The 15,740-nt window shown below is 40.2% G+C and overlaps 1 protein-coding gene across 4 annotated transcripts; it reads right to left on the bottom strand.

The window, feature by feature from the left end:
- Nucleotides 1-1,285: 1,285 nt before the first annotated feature.
- On the bottom strand, nt 1,286-15,258 carry LOC127007488 (kelch-like protein diablo). Of its 4 annotated transcripts, none has more exons than XM_050878573.1 (14): nt 14,892-15,258; nt 13,011-13,179; nt 11,196-11,318; nt 10,460-10,594; nt 9,972-10,138; nt 8,673-8,844; nt 8,079-8,276; nt 7,756-7,868; nt 7,307-7,461; nt 5,975-6,195; nt 4,666-4,768; nt 4,206-4,313; nt 3,893-4,053; nt 1,286-1,434 (listed from the first exon to the last, which is right to left on the bottom strand). In XM_050878573.1, exons 2-14 carry the CDS (start codon nt 13,128-13,130, stop codon nt 1,390-1,392), a joined length of 1,821 nt encoding a protein of 606 aa, XP_050734530.1. In that variant the 5' UTR covers nt 13,131-13,179; nt 14,892-15,258; the 3' UTR covers nt 1,286-1,389. The 4 variants fall into 4 exon arrangements, with proteins under 4 accessions (XP_050734530.1, XP_050734529.1, XP_050734531.1 ...); XM_050878572.1 differs by having other exon boundaries at nt 14,939-15,258; XM_050878574.1 differs by having other exon boundaries at nt 15,110-15,252.
- Nucleotides 15,259-15,740: the final 482 nt, after the last annotated feature.

The raw sequence follows: 15,740 nt of genomic DNA, 5'->3' as shown, positions 1-15,740 counted from the left end.
GATGCACACATATGCTTCCTTCCAGTTAAATTGTTAAAGTATTATTATTGTTATTAACTTGCCATTATGCCTTGTCAAAAAGGTTATTTTAGAAGTCATTATTGGCAAGATCATACTGTAATACATATTATGAACACAATAATCGATAAAAAAAAGAGCCTTTTCCTGTCAGCTGAGCAGGAGCCTCCACCATGGCCCAGCTGTGTGGGAGGTGGCAACCCACAGTTGACCTTGTCCAGCAGCACTTATCACCCTCATTGTAAAAGTCAGATCTACATGAAGAAAGTCAGTACTACATTTAATTCTTGTCTCACTGCAAATATAATTATTAGAAATCTCACACTTAAAGATCCACAACAAAATAAACACAAAAGCACAAAAAGATCACAATAACAAATACACTGGCCTGTTGATTGTTGCCAGATTCAAGTTACATTGCAAAGATGACAATGATGAAATGTGACTTGCCTATGCTCTATGGTTTAACAGTAATGCAGTCAGTAGTGTAGTGTGGGCCGAGCAACAGGGGTGGTTGCCCTGGGTGCAAAATTTCAATAAATAAATAGTAAACAAAAATTAGCATGCCCTCCCCCTCACATAGAAAATCTCCCAACATTTAAAAATTCTATACAGCTTTTCAACATAAGACAAATAAACATTGTCACATTCCTCATGTAATCATTATTTGTGAAATACATAATGCCTATAAATAGCATTATTTACCGATTGAAGATACTGGGACTGTAATGTTCCATAATTTACATGAAATATCAGTTAAAAACTCCAAATTTCACCAAATTGCAACTGGTGCATGGATAGCCTCGCCCCTCCTCCCAACCTGCTTAATCTTTGTCATGTGTATGACACTGATAATTGTGTTGCATGATTTTTAAAATCCTCATGCCTAAAGTACTCCTTAAAATGCTCATGTTTAGATTTTCTCAATGATAAACAGTAAACCCCTCGGCAACCCACGCTACGCCACTGAATGCAATGACACATTAACAGATTTTCCACTCGGAAAACATACTCCAGTAAAGATGAGCAGTAATGAATTTGTTTTTCATTTCATGCTTTATGATTTTTAGTCTGAAATGAAGCTGATGAATGATTAAGCTCCATGGAATGAGTACTTATTTCTGCCAATTTTCATTGAACACTTTAAATAAAATAAAATTAATTACTGCACACTTCCATTTGATGTAGTACTGAACAGACAAAATTATAACATTACACCTATTGTTTTTTTTCTACTTCTAGGATCTCACTGAGGACACCAGATGTTGCTTCAGCCCACCGTCCCGCCAGACATAGATCAGGGCCGGCGCACACGCACTCTGGCTACTTCCAGAGGGTTTGCCGTGCCTGGTTGGTGGAGGCTCGGGGATGTCAAGACATGGGGGTTGCAAGGTTCCCTAGAATCTCCTTCTTCACCTAAAAATAGAGGAATTACAGGTACATGAATGGTTTTACTCTATAAAAATGACAAGAATTTATATGAAGCAAAAAACTAAAACAAAATCATGTATGCACACTTAAGTTGCGGCACTCAAGTCTGAGATGTGTATTATCCTGCTCTGGCAACCTGCTATCACAAGGGGCATCTGATTTCCTGGATTATGAAGCCTACACATAGGAAATAGCTGTCAATATCAATATTATACAGGCAGCAATAATGGTTACCATCAATTCTAGTTGATGTCAAGTCTCAAATTATTAAAACTGTTGCAGACAGTGGTTTCGTTCATTCATAAGATCGCTAACTATAATTATTAAATAGCCTTGGCGCTGCCCTCCACAGTGAAAAGTATAACAAAACAGCTATCTGTGAAACTGAAAATCAGTTATAATTGACAGGGTGAACAGTGCAGATGTAGCTAACAGATGTGGAGTAGAGGACCTGGAAACAGTGCTCAGAAGGGAAAGACTCTAATGGTTTGGACATGTAAAGAGAGCAGGGGAGGAGACAGTGCTGGGAGTTCTGGAGAGATTGGAGGTAGAAGAAAGGAGACCAGTTGGTAGACCTAGGAAAATGTGGAGGTGTATACATGAAGACTTGGCATTGATGGGATTGGATGAGCATCGGCCAGAAGACAGAGTAGAATGGAGGAGAGCCATAAAGTGTCCATCCGCTCAGGAAGAGTGAAAACGGACGTTAAACAAAATGATGATTATGAATTATGATGAATTATAATTGACAGAATTTGTCATTTCTGCCTGTATGTTACTGATACTGGCAGCAATTTCCAATGTGTAGGCTATCATATATTATCCACAAAATCAAACACGCCGTGTGACAGCAGGTCATGATAATGCACACCTCAGTCTCATGAGCCGCGATGGTAGTACTATATTGACTGAAGTATTCAATTATACTGATGTAACACAAAAAGGTGCTAGTATAGTATGTGGTCTACTGTGGTGTCAAACAGTACAGCATGCGGTCTACCTCATTTACTATTATAGTATGCGGTCTACCAGGGTTTCTAACATTATAGCATGCAATCTACCTTATCTACAATAAATTTATATATCTAAATAGCTGGAAGATAAAAATAAACACGTTATAAACTACAAGACATTTATTTCAGACAAAACACTTCATACATTATAAAGGAATTACACAAATAAAGAAATGCATTTCAGCAATAGACACTTCTTAGATCATTAAGGAATGACACAAATAAAAAAATGAATCTTTTATTATCTTATATGATGAAGAAATTACACATAAATCAAGACAATCTATTTTAATGATAAACACTTCTTATGTCATTAAGGAACGATACAAATAAATCATCTGAATCTTTCCTCATCATCTTCCAGCAGAAATGATCAAGATGTGACTGGAAAAGCTCAGTACCAATGCCCCTCATTTTTTTCAGAATCATAGTTTTAGCATCTAACCATGATCGCTCAATGGCCTAAGTGTGTGCTCCGGTCACTGGATCCACATAATGTCGTTGATGGTTCACTGTCAGATGGTGGTAACCTATGGCATTTAAGTTATTCTAAGCAGGCCACTCACCTGAATGAATTACTTAACCTTTTTCACATTCTCTCTCAATAATTGGGATCAGAGTGTTCCCGTCACGCCGTTCCACACAAAAGTATGACAGTCTGAGCCTTGTTTGAGACCAAAAACCCACGGTCCATCAATTCTACGTCCATGGTTCCTGTTGTTTTGTTGTTCTGCATCACTGTCTTCGGAGAGAGGAGCGTTGTCGCCATTCAGCATTCTTCCTAGATTATCTAGTATTTTCGTCGTCCAGCAAATCTTGCTTCGTCAATCTGAATGGGGTATTCGTTTGTTCCAACCATCTTCCCTCGTCGTTCATGAGAAACTATGGCTCCACACACCTCGCAGTTGCAGCACATACTATACCAATCAGTTATTGTATTTTTAGATTTTCCTGTTAGAGTCAATGCTGTGGTCATGTGGAAGTACAGGCCTGAATTGTCCACCTCTGTCACGCTTTCATTTTTCATGCATGACAGCACCGCATCGATGGCAGGGATCTGCTTCTTGTTGTGTATCCAGCAGATTGTTATCTTGTAAAAATGCGACTGCTGTTTCCTCTGTCAAGATGACACGTTTATAAAAATCTTTCAGCAACATTTCACTGTAGGGCATCCAGCTGATGTTAACGGTTTGAGGGCAAGGAGGATTCTGATTTGGGAGCTCAGTTTGCTTCCTTTCATGTGGACAGGTGAGATCAGTTGAGGTGAGGTAAACCGCAAGTGGACAGGTGAGGTGAGGTAGACTGCAGGTGGATGGCACGAGAGGTGATGTGAGGTCATGGTAGAACTCATACCGTGGTAGACCGCATACTATACTAGCACCCACAAAAAGAAGTGTTTAATAAAAATACTGTCATTCTCTCTCACTAACCCTGAGGGGAGCGCATGACAGCCAAGAGCGGCCAGTGAGCATCTCTCCAACATGAGTCCAGGAGTCGGTCTCTGGGCTGTAGCACTCAATGGTGTCATGAAAGTGGTCCCATCCATCTTCTCCACCCAGAATGTAGATCTTTCCATCCACTACTGCCACTCCTGCATGTATCAAAATCAGTTAGAGCAACGTCCAGTTCATAGTTCACAGATGGTTATGTGATTTAAAGGTCTTGGAGCTTACAAACAAAAAATATCAAGGCTACCAAGAAGGAGAAGCATTACAAAACACCACAGAGGGCCCACATGTTCACCTGGCCTGTAGCGACGTTCACACATGCTAGCGATGGTCTCCCATGTCTTGTTCCTTGGGTCAAACCTTTCCACTTTATTGGTGTTTTCTGTAGAGGCATGCCACCCACCTAAACAACAAAGAAAGGTCAGGGAATTCAAGCAAAATAAGATGGCAAGATAATCAAGAACATCTCATCAGAATTTAATGGAAAAGGATTAATGTTTGTTTATGAAAACACTCTAAAACCTACACCCAACTCTTTTAGAATCTTCAATAAAGTTTTCAAATTCCTTCTTTGTCCCTGTCCTTACATACTGCACTTCATATGTAATATTACTGAGGCAGTTCAGTCATGTAATACTAGAAGTACCATTTCCAAAACTCCTTTTGCTATTTGAAAAAAATTGTTCATACACCCCTTAAAAGACACTGGAAATACAAACATGAATTTCAGCCCAAAATTCTTTTGGAAGACTCACCAATGATGTAGATAAGTCCGTGGAGTACCGCTGCTGCAGACCCACTGCGTGGAATGATCATGTGTGGCAGCTGCTCCCATGTGTCAGTATGGGGGTCATAGAGCTGGTGAAATGGAGACATATAACATATAGGAGGTGTCAGGTAGTCTGTAAGAAGTCTCCCTAAGCTATATACTGATGAACATCTTTATGATGTTAACTTAGTCACTATACATAAATAAGGTCTCCTCTTGATTCCTTCTAAGTTCTATCTGGTAATTCAGTACACCAAAGCACCAAGTACACAATAGCAAAGCAAGTGAAAAATTCTATCCTATTAACCCCTTCAACACGGGGATGCGTATACTGCGTCCTTGCGTGCCCCGTACCATATCCGAGGACGTGCATACTGCGTCCTGGCTCGCTTTAGCCAATATACGAGTTATTTTATCTATGTTTAAGCTTACATCTAAACATTATCAATTAATTTATGTTTCTTTCTGTGCATCATTTAATTCTGCATGTTTCCATATATAATACATGATGATTATGTTGATTTTAGGGCTGAAAACTTGTTATATTCAATAGCGACATTTGAAATTTTGCGTGCGCGACGATCCCGGATACGGCGCGGGGCGCTGTTTTGGCCCGGCTGTAGTGAGTTTCTTTATGTGTACCATTTAATTCTGCATGTTTTCATATATAATACATGATGATTATGTTGAGTTTATGGCTGAAAACTTGTTATATTCAATAGCGACATTTCAAATTTGGCACGCGCGGCAATCCCGGATACAGCGCAGGGCGCTGTTTTGGCCTGACCGTAGTGAAGGGGTTAATCTCATTTAACCCAAGTGCTTCGATATGTTAATTTAGTGTCACTGGGTCAGTACAGACAGTATTGTCCAACCCATGCAACCCCAAAGATGAGTAAATTGAAAGCCATGGTAACAGGGCAATCCACCATACATGACCCAAATATTTAAATCTGTTCAACTTAGTTAATTGTCTCTGTCTCTCTCCTGCAGTGTGTGTGATGATAAAGATGGCTAGTGATGTAATGTACAAAGGATTTGTCCAATTCTTCCCTATTCTACTGAGGAGTGTCAGGGCAGGATGCTAGCTGTTGCAAGCAGGTTTATTTTGTAACCAAAACTATCCATTAACAAAGATAATTGATTGAAAAACAATACTAGCAGCTGTACGATTATGAGAGAATGTGTCCTTTATTCAGAGTCCTGTGTTGAATCAATAATCTTGAATCAATGTTCAATAGTGTCATTCAGTAATTATTCTAAAGCTACAAAAACATCTTACCATATTAACCAACCTGGACACACTCTATACCATCTCCATCCTCAAGAATGGCTCCTCCACACACGTACAGTTTGCCCTGACAGGCTGCGATGGCAGGCGAGGTGAGTCCCAAATCCATGGAGGCGACAGGGCTCCAGGCATTGGTACGAGGGTCATACCGCTCAACATCAGTCAGCCGGTTAGAACCATTCCAGCCTCCTACTGCATACACGTAGCCATCAAGTGTTGCTAACCCTGCACAGAATAGGTATGCTTAGTGATTGAAGAGATAGAAGACTATTACTGGTGAGATGTGGAGTGCTGACTTTGAGATAATTCAACTAATACGACTGAAAATAATATCATAATTGTGTGTAATGGTAAAAGCACACTCAGGGTTTTTCAATATGTATGAAGTTTTCTTAATAATTGACAAACAAATTTCATGCATGTTTTTAACTTGATAAATTCAGATACATTTCAGAATTCCTGCCTGCAACAATAGTACAGTGGGTTATGATAGAATGGATGTCATTGCCTCATTTTAATACCTCATTCATCCTAGCATACATTGAAAAGCAGTAGACCCTCTATTTAATGCAATAGATCCCAAAGAAATTCACATTAAATGGAATTTGCACTAAATGGAGGTGTTATTTCAATAGGACATCGATTTAGGACTGATGGGACTTTTATTTATTTTAGAGGAGTCACTTGAAGTATATACGATATTAAAAAGATACAAAAAATAATGCTATATACACCCCTCTCCCTTCCTTTGCGCCTAATTGGTTATGAAACTGCACATGATAGCAGAAATGTATGATAGCTGAGCTAAAGAATCGATGATAACAATTCTAAGTGGCTACTGGGATGGCAATCTACGTACCTACATTTTGTGCCTATTATATCTCTCCTTGGGCATACTTTCCACCCAAACATTGTACCAACATGATATTATACTCATCATAACACTCACAATAACACCTTCTTATGCTAGTGCTGTGCAGGCAAGCGGAAGACAGTAAAATTAGACGAAAAAAAGCGTGGGGAATATGTAGATTACTGTAGCCTACTTTGCCGCCAGCATAAACAACGATGTAGCATGAAGCATGTCAAACAAATTTATCATAAACGATTAAACTTAACACAGTAAACCAAACTAAATCTAACCTAACTATATCTAAACCTAACATGAACCTCAGAAACATTTGAAAACATGACCCCAACACGGGCTCGAGATGTCTGCTTTCATTGTAACATCTTGATTTAATCACTAACACTGTTCTAGTATCAGAAATCATTATAACATGCACTTGTTGTAGCATATCCCACTGTATATGTTTCCAGCATAAGCACCCCTTACCTAGCTCTGATCTGGGCCTTGACATAGGAGCCAGGTCATGCCACTCATCCAAGACTGGGTCGTAGCGACACAGACAGCGTGTCACAGTGCCATCTGGAAACTCCCCCCCAGCCAGATAGAGGACATTCTCTCCGGATACCACCAGTCCGTGCTTACTGCCATGATAGTATGTTTGTGTGAGTCAAGGGATGGTTAGTAATGCTGGACGGTACTATGCAAATGGTTTGGTTTGTATCAGGTTACGAGTGAAAACTTGAGGAAACAATAAAATGCTCAGTAGCTATAATGAAACCAAAAAGAGTAGGGATGACAGCATGTCTGGCAATACTCAGTACTAATGCGACACTACAGACAGACATGAATACCAACGTCAATATATATTATGCAGACATACATATATAAGCCCAAAACTCCAAAGATAAGGTTTTACAGCCAGCTTAGTGACACACCTGACAGCGAAGGGGAGACAAGAGAGGCTTCTCCAGCTGTGGGCCAGTGGATCAAAGCATTCCACTGAACGAAGGACCAGCTTGTTGTCCTCACCACCCACTGCCACTATTACCTGCACAAAACACACACAGTTAGTATGAATATATATATTTTTTGAAGTAGGATGAAAAGCACTAACTTTAGACAGGGAGAAAGAAGAAAGTTGGTAAAAACCTTTATCTTAGATTAGTAATAATTTATGATGATGAGTGATAGTTTTGGTGAATGAAGACGTTACTAAAAACAGTTGACTTGTGATGAGAGACGCATGACTCGTGCTTACAGTGGTGGTATTAGTGTTGCGTCGGTGGCGTGTCCTCGGGGACGTAAGTTGGTGTCGGCGGTCTGGAAGGAGATGGTAGAGTCGGGCTTCTTCCACAATGACCCGACACTCGGGGGATGACCGCACTGCTGTTTCTCCTTCCACAACATCCACTAAAAAATACGGACTCACAAGGGCCAGGCGGACACATTCCAGAATCTGTAGAAGAGATGGATGTTCAGTGCCATCAGTTCTTGGTTATTCATCTCCTGGCAGGAGTGAGAAATTAACATTACTATTCTGTTAGCAAACTAAGTCATCTTTCCTGATGAGCATGGAGCTTACAGCTTTGGAGATCACATAAAGGAATATAATATCTAAAGACTGGGAACAAGATTGCCTTTGTGTGAAACATACAAGTACATCTACAGCAGGTAATGCAAAATCTTAAAAATAAATATGCAGATAATAACCTACAGCCAAATAGCATGTTTTGTGTTTTCTAGATACTCATATATTAAAAGTATACACTATGGGTTTCTGAGGCAGTGTTATAAAGATTATGGTGTCATTCAAATTTAATCATTCCTAAGCTGAGTGTAACAAAAACAATACCTTATGAAAGACTGATGAACGAGTGGCATAGGAGTGGTGGAGCCAAGTGGTGGCAGCATCAAACACATACTCCTCTCTCTCGACCTCCAGTTCATCGGATGAAAGGATCTCCACCACCTTCTCTATGGGCAGGCTGAGCCACTCCTCTCCTGTCATAACTTGTGTGAAGTTCCTGGTGAAAGGTAAGTGGTGAGTTACCACTGTAGCTTGATGTCAAGGAACTGTCATCTCTCTCCAATGACTAGAGACACCAGAGTACTATGTTAAACTGAGAATTTTATAAACACTTTTTGGTTTCTGGGGCATACAACTGATATCTTCAAGGAGTGGTTAGATAAATTAATGGATGGGGAGATTAGGTGATACTAGGTAGTATTAGGTTTACAAGAGCCATCCTGTGTAGGCCAACAAACCTCTCACAGGCTCCTCATGTTCACACATTTTAATGATCTTATAAGGAAGTAGGTTGCTATTTAACCCTTAAAGCGCGGGTGTCCACAATAGTGGACAGCCGGAGCATAGGCTCGTAGCACGGGTGTCCACAATAGTGGACAGCCGGAGCATAGGCTCGTAGCACGGGTGTCCACAATAGTGGACAGCCGGAGCATAGGCTCGTAGCACGGGTGTCCACAATAGTGGACATGGCATTTTTTTAATGAACGTGCCACCAGATTTGACTAGTTTGTCGTCAAGTACAGTAAACATGCCGTTTTTGAGCTTTATATGGGTATGGTACACAGAAGCTGTAAAAAAGTGATGCTTTTTATTGCTAAATAATAGAAAATAAGAACAATAGAGGTGGGTATCTGTCTATAATAATATGTTTTCATATTTCCTACTTCATAACTCTGTAATCGTTCTACCAATGCTTATATGGTGTTCAAATTAACGTCAAAGGACTTTACAATGATACCTCATTCAGCAACGTTAGCTCAGTAAGACAGAAGATACTTGAGGTTGAAGTGAGGTGTGTTTTTGAGTGAATATGCCCACGTTGCAGGCCAGGCGCGGCAAAATCTAGCCTGCGCTTTAAGTGTTAAAGGACTTAAGTATTTCAACAGGAAGTCTCAGTTAAATACAGAAGTGAGATGAAGTATAAATCAAGTGCCATGTGGCTGTAGAAATCAGTGAAAGTGTGTGGAAAATACTCTGAGATATATGCTTTTAGTGTTCATCCATGTTGGTGTTGTGTTATTCATACCCACTCAGACTTAAATGTTCCCACAGTTAGCTGTTTCCTCCTCAGGCAGCAGCAAATAAATACCACTTCCTGTGATGTGCCATCAGTGTTGTGTTCACCTTAAGGTATATGCCTTGGCCTTCTTGGTAAGATCATGACAGGCATGGGCTTCAGCAAAGCAGTGAATACCCACACAATTGGTGGCATCAATGTGGCGCTCCAGGAACCTACAGCAAGCCTCTCGCACTGCCACCACCTCCAGCAGGTTGGATGCACTCAGCAGGGCCTGATGGGAGTGAGGAAATGGTGGTCAAATGTTATTGCACTTTCAGCGACATTACTTTTTAGTATATAATACTTTTGGGGCAGTAAAATTTTATGAAAGAAATATTTGTGTCAGTCTGACTTACTGGGTATGTACAATTTTCTGTTTCATTTAGTTTTGGAAGGCTATGTACAGGGTTGCATGCAACAGCCAGAAAAGGTATAAGTGACAGTAATGGTATAAGCAATGAATAGCATTATGAAGAAGAGATGATGGTGATGGTGAAGGTGTGAATATTTCAGGGCAGCAAGTGAGTGGGAAGAAACAAAGGGAGCCACCCACCTGCACATTGCCCTCAGTGATGGTGATGGTAGAGGTGTAGGCATAGTCAAGTAGCAATGATACCATGCCGGCCTCCACCCCACTCAGTGTGATGTGCTCCTGCCGGGACTCGGAGAGGTTGCTCAGGAACATGGCCTGTGTGGGATGCAAAAGTAAGGCTTGTGTTTAACACTGATAGAATAATAATGTGGAGATATCACAGATGGATAGCAATGTACCTCATATATATATATATATATATATATATATATATATATATATATATATATATATATATATATATATATATATATATATATATATATATATATATATATATATATACACACACACACACACACACACACACACACACACACACACACACACATATACTGATGAAGGGTTAAGGACCCAATCTGGATCTGTCAAAATGATTAGTTACGGTGGTCATTCAGCTCACAATGAGAGAGAACAAGACACTCTTACGGCAAAGAAAAAATACATTACAGAAAATAATAAAAGCTGAACTAGCTGTCACTTTCGATAAAGTATATGTCAGAGGAAATCTCCTGCCAAAAATATACCCTTAAATAAAAGAATAATGATGGTGTAAAATATGTACAATAATATTGGAGAATAGCTGAATCAAGAGAGAACTTCCCATAAAAATAAAGAACTTGGATAAGTGATAACAGTAAAGTGCAGGAAGTTCGTAAAGCAACACAAAAAGACTTGCAGGATATTTACAACTCACCCTGAAATATGGACTGAAGGAGGCCAGAACAGACCGATGGACGGGGAAGGTCTGTCCATCCACACAGAGGGTCACATCACAGAAGTGTCCACTCTTACGCAGCTCGTTGAGGCCACTCAGCACCTGCAAAGAAAAGGATAAAGATACTGTCAGCATATATCCTGTTGTCCAAAGTGTGCATATTAAAAATGTAAAATATGTTGCATGAAAGAGCTCATGGCAAAATTTACATAATTTTTATGGGAAAAACAGGCTCTTTTGTCAACATTTTGCTATTCAACTCCTTTCATGAAACACAACCTCATTCAATAGTCAAGGTTCCCTATGTATAACAACTATAGTCTGTCCAAATTAACTTGGCCAATTTGCACCGAGAAGCCCCTCCCCCATTCTGGCAAAGTTCTGCCCCCCTTTCACCTGATTGGCTGTTCATGACATCATGCATTGTATCAGTGACACGTACTAAATAAATCTGATTGAGATAATCTAGCTAGTTTCATGATTAAGAAATATTCGTAATTTAATTGAATGACAGCACTCTTTTTTAACAATCAATGACATCACCTAATAAACAAAGTACAATAATAATACTGTCAATTTTCAAGGGAGAACGGGCCCTTCAAAACAAGCAATGTAGCATTGAAGGCGACAGTAGGCTACCTAAAAAGTAATCCACGCTTTCTGTCATTATTTCCTACATAGCTCATTCACATAGGCATACTAAATATAATCACATAAGAAATATCTGCTACAGTAACTTCATACAGGTAGGAATCATTGTATTAAGGAATTAGTTTTGTATCTGGCTTGGAGGGACGGGTGTGTACCAGACATGGGGTAATCGTAATCTGTAATCGTAATCAATTACAATCGATTACAGTTTTTTAAGTAATCGTAATCGATTACCCTCTTATTTTTTTAAAGGAATCGTAATCGAATATATTAAAAATGTAATCATAATCGTGATTACTTTTGCGATTACATTAGCAAAGTTTTTGTTAATAGTTTCTCATACAGCAAGTATGTACTCCAAATATTTGAAGTAATTCAACCAATTAAATATTTAGTATGGTACATATGTATGAAATTTGCAAGTTCACCTTTCAGTCCTTTCTGTAATCACGACTGTAATCACGATTAATACATCATGTAATCGTAATCGATTACACCTAATTTTATTGTACTCATAATCATGAAAATATGAAGTAATAGTAATTGTAATCGATTACATGACATAGATAATCGCCCCATGTCTGGTGTGTACTCTTAGGGGTACAGCGGGTGACGGAGAGCACAGCAGATGACGCAATCGTCCCTCCAAGCCAGATACAAAACTTACTCTTTAATACAATGATTCCTACCTGTATGAAGTTACTGTAGAATATATTTTTTTAAGTGATTATATTTAGTATGCCTATGTAAATGAGCTATGTATGAAATAATGATGGAAAGTGTGTATTACTTTATAGGTAGCCTACCATTGCCTTCAATGCTACATTGCTTGTTTTGAAGGGCCCGTTCTCCCTTCAAAACTGGCAGTATTGTAACTGTACTTTGTTTCTTAGGTGATGCCATTGATTGTTAAAATAGTGCCGTCATTCGATTAAATTACAAATATTTTTTAACCATGAAACTAGCTAGATTATCTCAATCATATATATTTGGTATGTGTCATTGATACAATGCATGATGTCATGAACAGCCAATCAGGTGAAAGGGGGCAGAGCTTAGCCAGAATGGGGGAGGAGCTTCTCGGTGCAAATTGGCCAAGTTAATTTGGACAGACTAGGTAAATACACACACACACAAACGTACAGCCTCAGGGTGAGTTGAGTTGACAAACTTGCAGTCCTCGCTTGGGGTGGATGGTTGGGACTCCTGGGTGCCCTCCCCCCCAGCTGCCCCCCGCTGGCAGCCTGCATCCCGCCGCAGCATGGCCTCCACCTCCACAGTGTTCCGTACTGAGCAGGCAAGGCAGTGCGAACTGTTGGGTAATGATGCATGATGTGAAGGTTCAGTTTTCATAAACTCCAGATCAAGAAGACAGAACTAACACAAAAGGTTTCACTAGTTTCACTCTCACCTGATAAATTGTAATAATATGAAAGATCACAGAATCACTGATGTAAATTGTATGCTATATATTTTTACTTATAATTAAATGTTAACCATTTACCGCTTTTCTCCAATAACTTTTATGAAAAGAGTTGGTGTTCATGGGGTTGATGAAGAGAGAGCCACCATAAGGCCACAACCATTGATTCCCATGCTCCAGGTGACCCTGAGCGATACTTTAAGGACAGGCTTCTCACAGGTGTGGTAAGGGGGCGAGGGGCTCCGACCAGAGGTTTGCCCACAAAATGAATCCAAAAATAAATTTAATCCCATCAACAAAGACAAGACAACTAGAAGACACACAAGGTTCTTCCCTAAATTATGTTGATAAGACCTGTATCATTGTGTTATGAAGGAAAGTAATTAAACTAGACATTGAATGATAAGTCCAAAAATTACTTTCTATGAAAAGCTTTCACTGCACTGTCATCGGTGTTAACTAAGCGAAAACAGTTTAGGAAAGAGCCATGTTATACAGAGTACATCTCCATGACTTAACTACCTAGACATCTTACCTAGACGGGTTCCACGAGAAGGGAACCCCACAAGTGCCAAAACGCCAGCAGAATACATATTTGTGTAATTACTCTTAACACTAAAACTATTAAGCCGCTGCTGGAATGTGTGTTGATTGCACTAAGTAAAGACTAGTTATAAAATATAATGACATGTGTATATAAGTGAAATAAGTATTTATATTTATATTGCTGTAAGTAGAATAAAGTAATTTAGAGTTAATTTGTTCTTTGACCAGAGTGTTTAGGAACTATAGTTAAAATGAGATCATATGAAATTATATATGAGAATACATTGGTATTAGTATGTAGGGGTTAAAATTCGTATAGCCTTTGACCAAGGTACTCTGCTAGTTTTCTCTTAAATACAGTTAAGGATGTTGACAGGATAACTGTGTCTGGCAGGCTATTCCACAAAGCAATCACTCAGACTGAGAAGTATCGCCTACGTATTTCTGTATTGCTGTGGGGTAGAAATATTCTGTGTGAATTTCCACGGGTTCTAGATGATGTCTGGAGGGAAAATAACTCGGAGGGTTGCACAGGAGAGAGGCCATTGAGAATCTTCCAGACCTTGACTATGTCAGCTCTAAGCAGTCTGCCATGCACAGAAAAGAGACCCAAGGCATCCAGTCGGGGGGCATAGTCAAGATGCAAAAGTCCAACAATCTCCCTGGTCCATCATCGTTGGACTCTCTCAAGCATGTTGGTATCACCTACATACCCTGTGTGCCATACAACTGAACAAAATTCCAGCACAGGAAGGATATGAGAGGTGAGAAGAGATTTCATAAACTCAGGCTCACGGTTAACTGTACTCTAAAGTAAATTCGATGAAATTCCTGCAGCTTTATTTGCAAGAGAGCGTATGTGGAGATGAAACTTCAATGAAGTATCAACTTGAACCCCTAAATCTGATGCAGACTGCACAAACTGTAAAGGATTTCCTCTAATATAGCAGTCAGAGTACGGGTCAAGATATGGCGCAGATCTGACCTCACGTGAGAGGCATGATGAGAAAGTTTACAAACCAAATAATCACACGGACCGTTGCTCACACACGCACCTCTGCCCCTGCCCACGGAGCCACACAGACCCTCTGCCGTAACTCACCCACGGGCAGGTCCTTCAGGCACACCAGCCCGGCCCGGCTCTTCCTGGCGCCGCCACGCCCCCTGCCACTAGGCCGCGGTCGCCCACACCGCCTGACATAACATGATGACCTGCCCGCAGAGTCCTTTCCACCGGGTGCTGAAAGAGGCTGCTGTCCACAACGCTTTTTACTCATGAATTTGGAGGAGGCCTGATGACACCTATAAGGAATTTAGTCATGGCGTCAAGCAGAAACTTGAGAAAATTGATCCCATTACTGAGCGCCCCGCAGCCAGTGCCTCGCCGCCCCGCCGCGGTGTTTACCTGTGCTGCCGCGGCGCCGCCCACACTGTCCTACCGCGCTGACACATGCCATTTTTTTTTTTTTTTACAGCAAGGGAGACAGCTTGAGGGTAATAAAACAAGCAATCAACAACAAAAAGACCGCCAGGTGCTTCTCCAATAAAACGAAACAGAATAAGAGGCCAAAAGAGAGGTCAGTTTCAGAAGAGGTCACTTTACAAGTGGTCACTATCCTACTGCAGACACATGCCATTTTTTTTTTTTTTTACGTACAGTAAGGGAGACAGCTCAATGGCATTAAAACAACAACAACGACAAAGCCCACCAGATGCTGCTCCAATAAGGTGAAACAGAATGAGCTAGAGGATAAAGAGAGTATATCCCCAACGCCCCCCTCCAAAAAAAAAAAGAGGTCAGTTTCAGGAGAAGATCGAGGTCACTTTGTAAGATCCTCTTTTCCAGAGTTTACAATTAGCGGAAGGGATGAAAGAATATGAAGATGCTGCAGGCTAACTCTTGC

This window comes from Eriocheir sinensis, chromosome 35, assembly GCF_024679095.1.
Source record: "Eriocheir sinensis breed Jianghai 21 chromosome 35, ASM2467909v1, whole genome shotgun sequence".
NCBI lineage: Eukaryota > Metazoa > Arthropoda > Malacostraca > Decapoda > Varunidae > Eriocheir > Eriocheir sinensis.
Note: the sequence above shows the minus strand (reverse complement) of the source record. Positions and strands in the feature narration are given on the sequence as shown.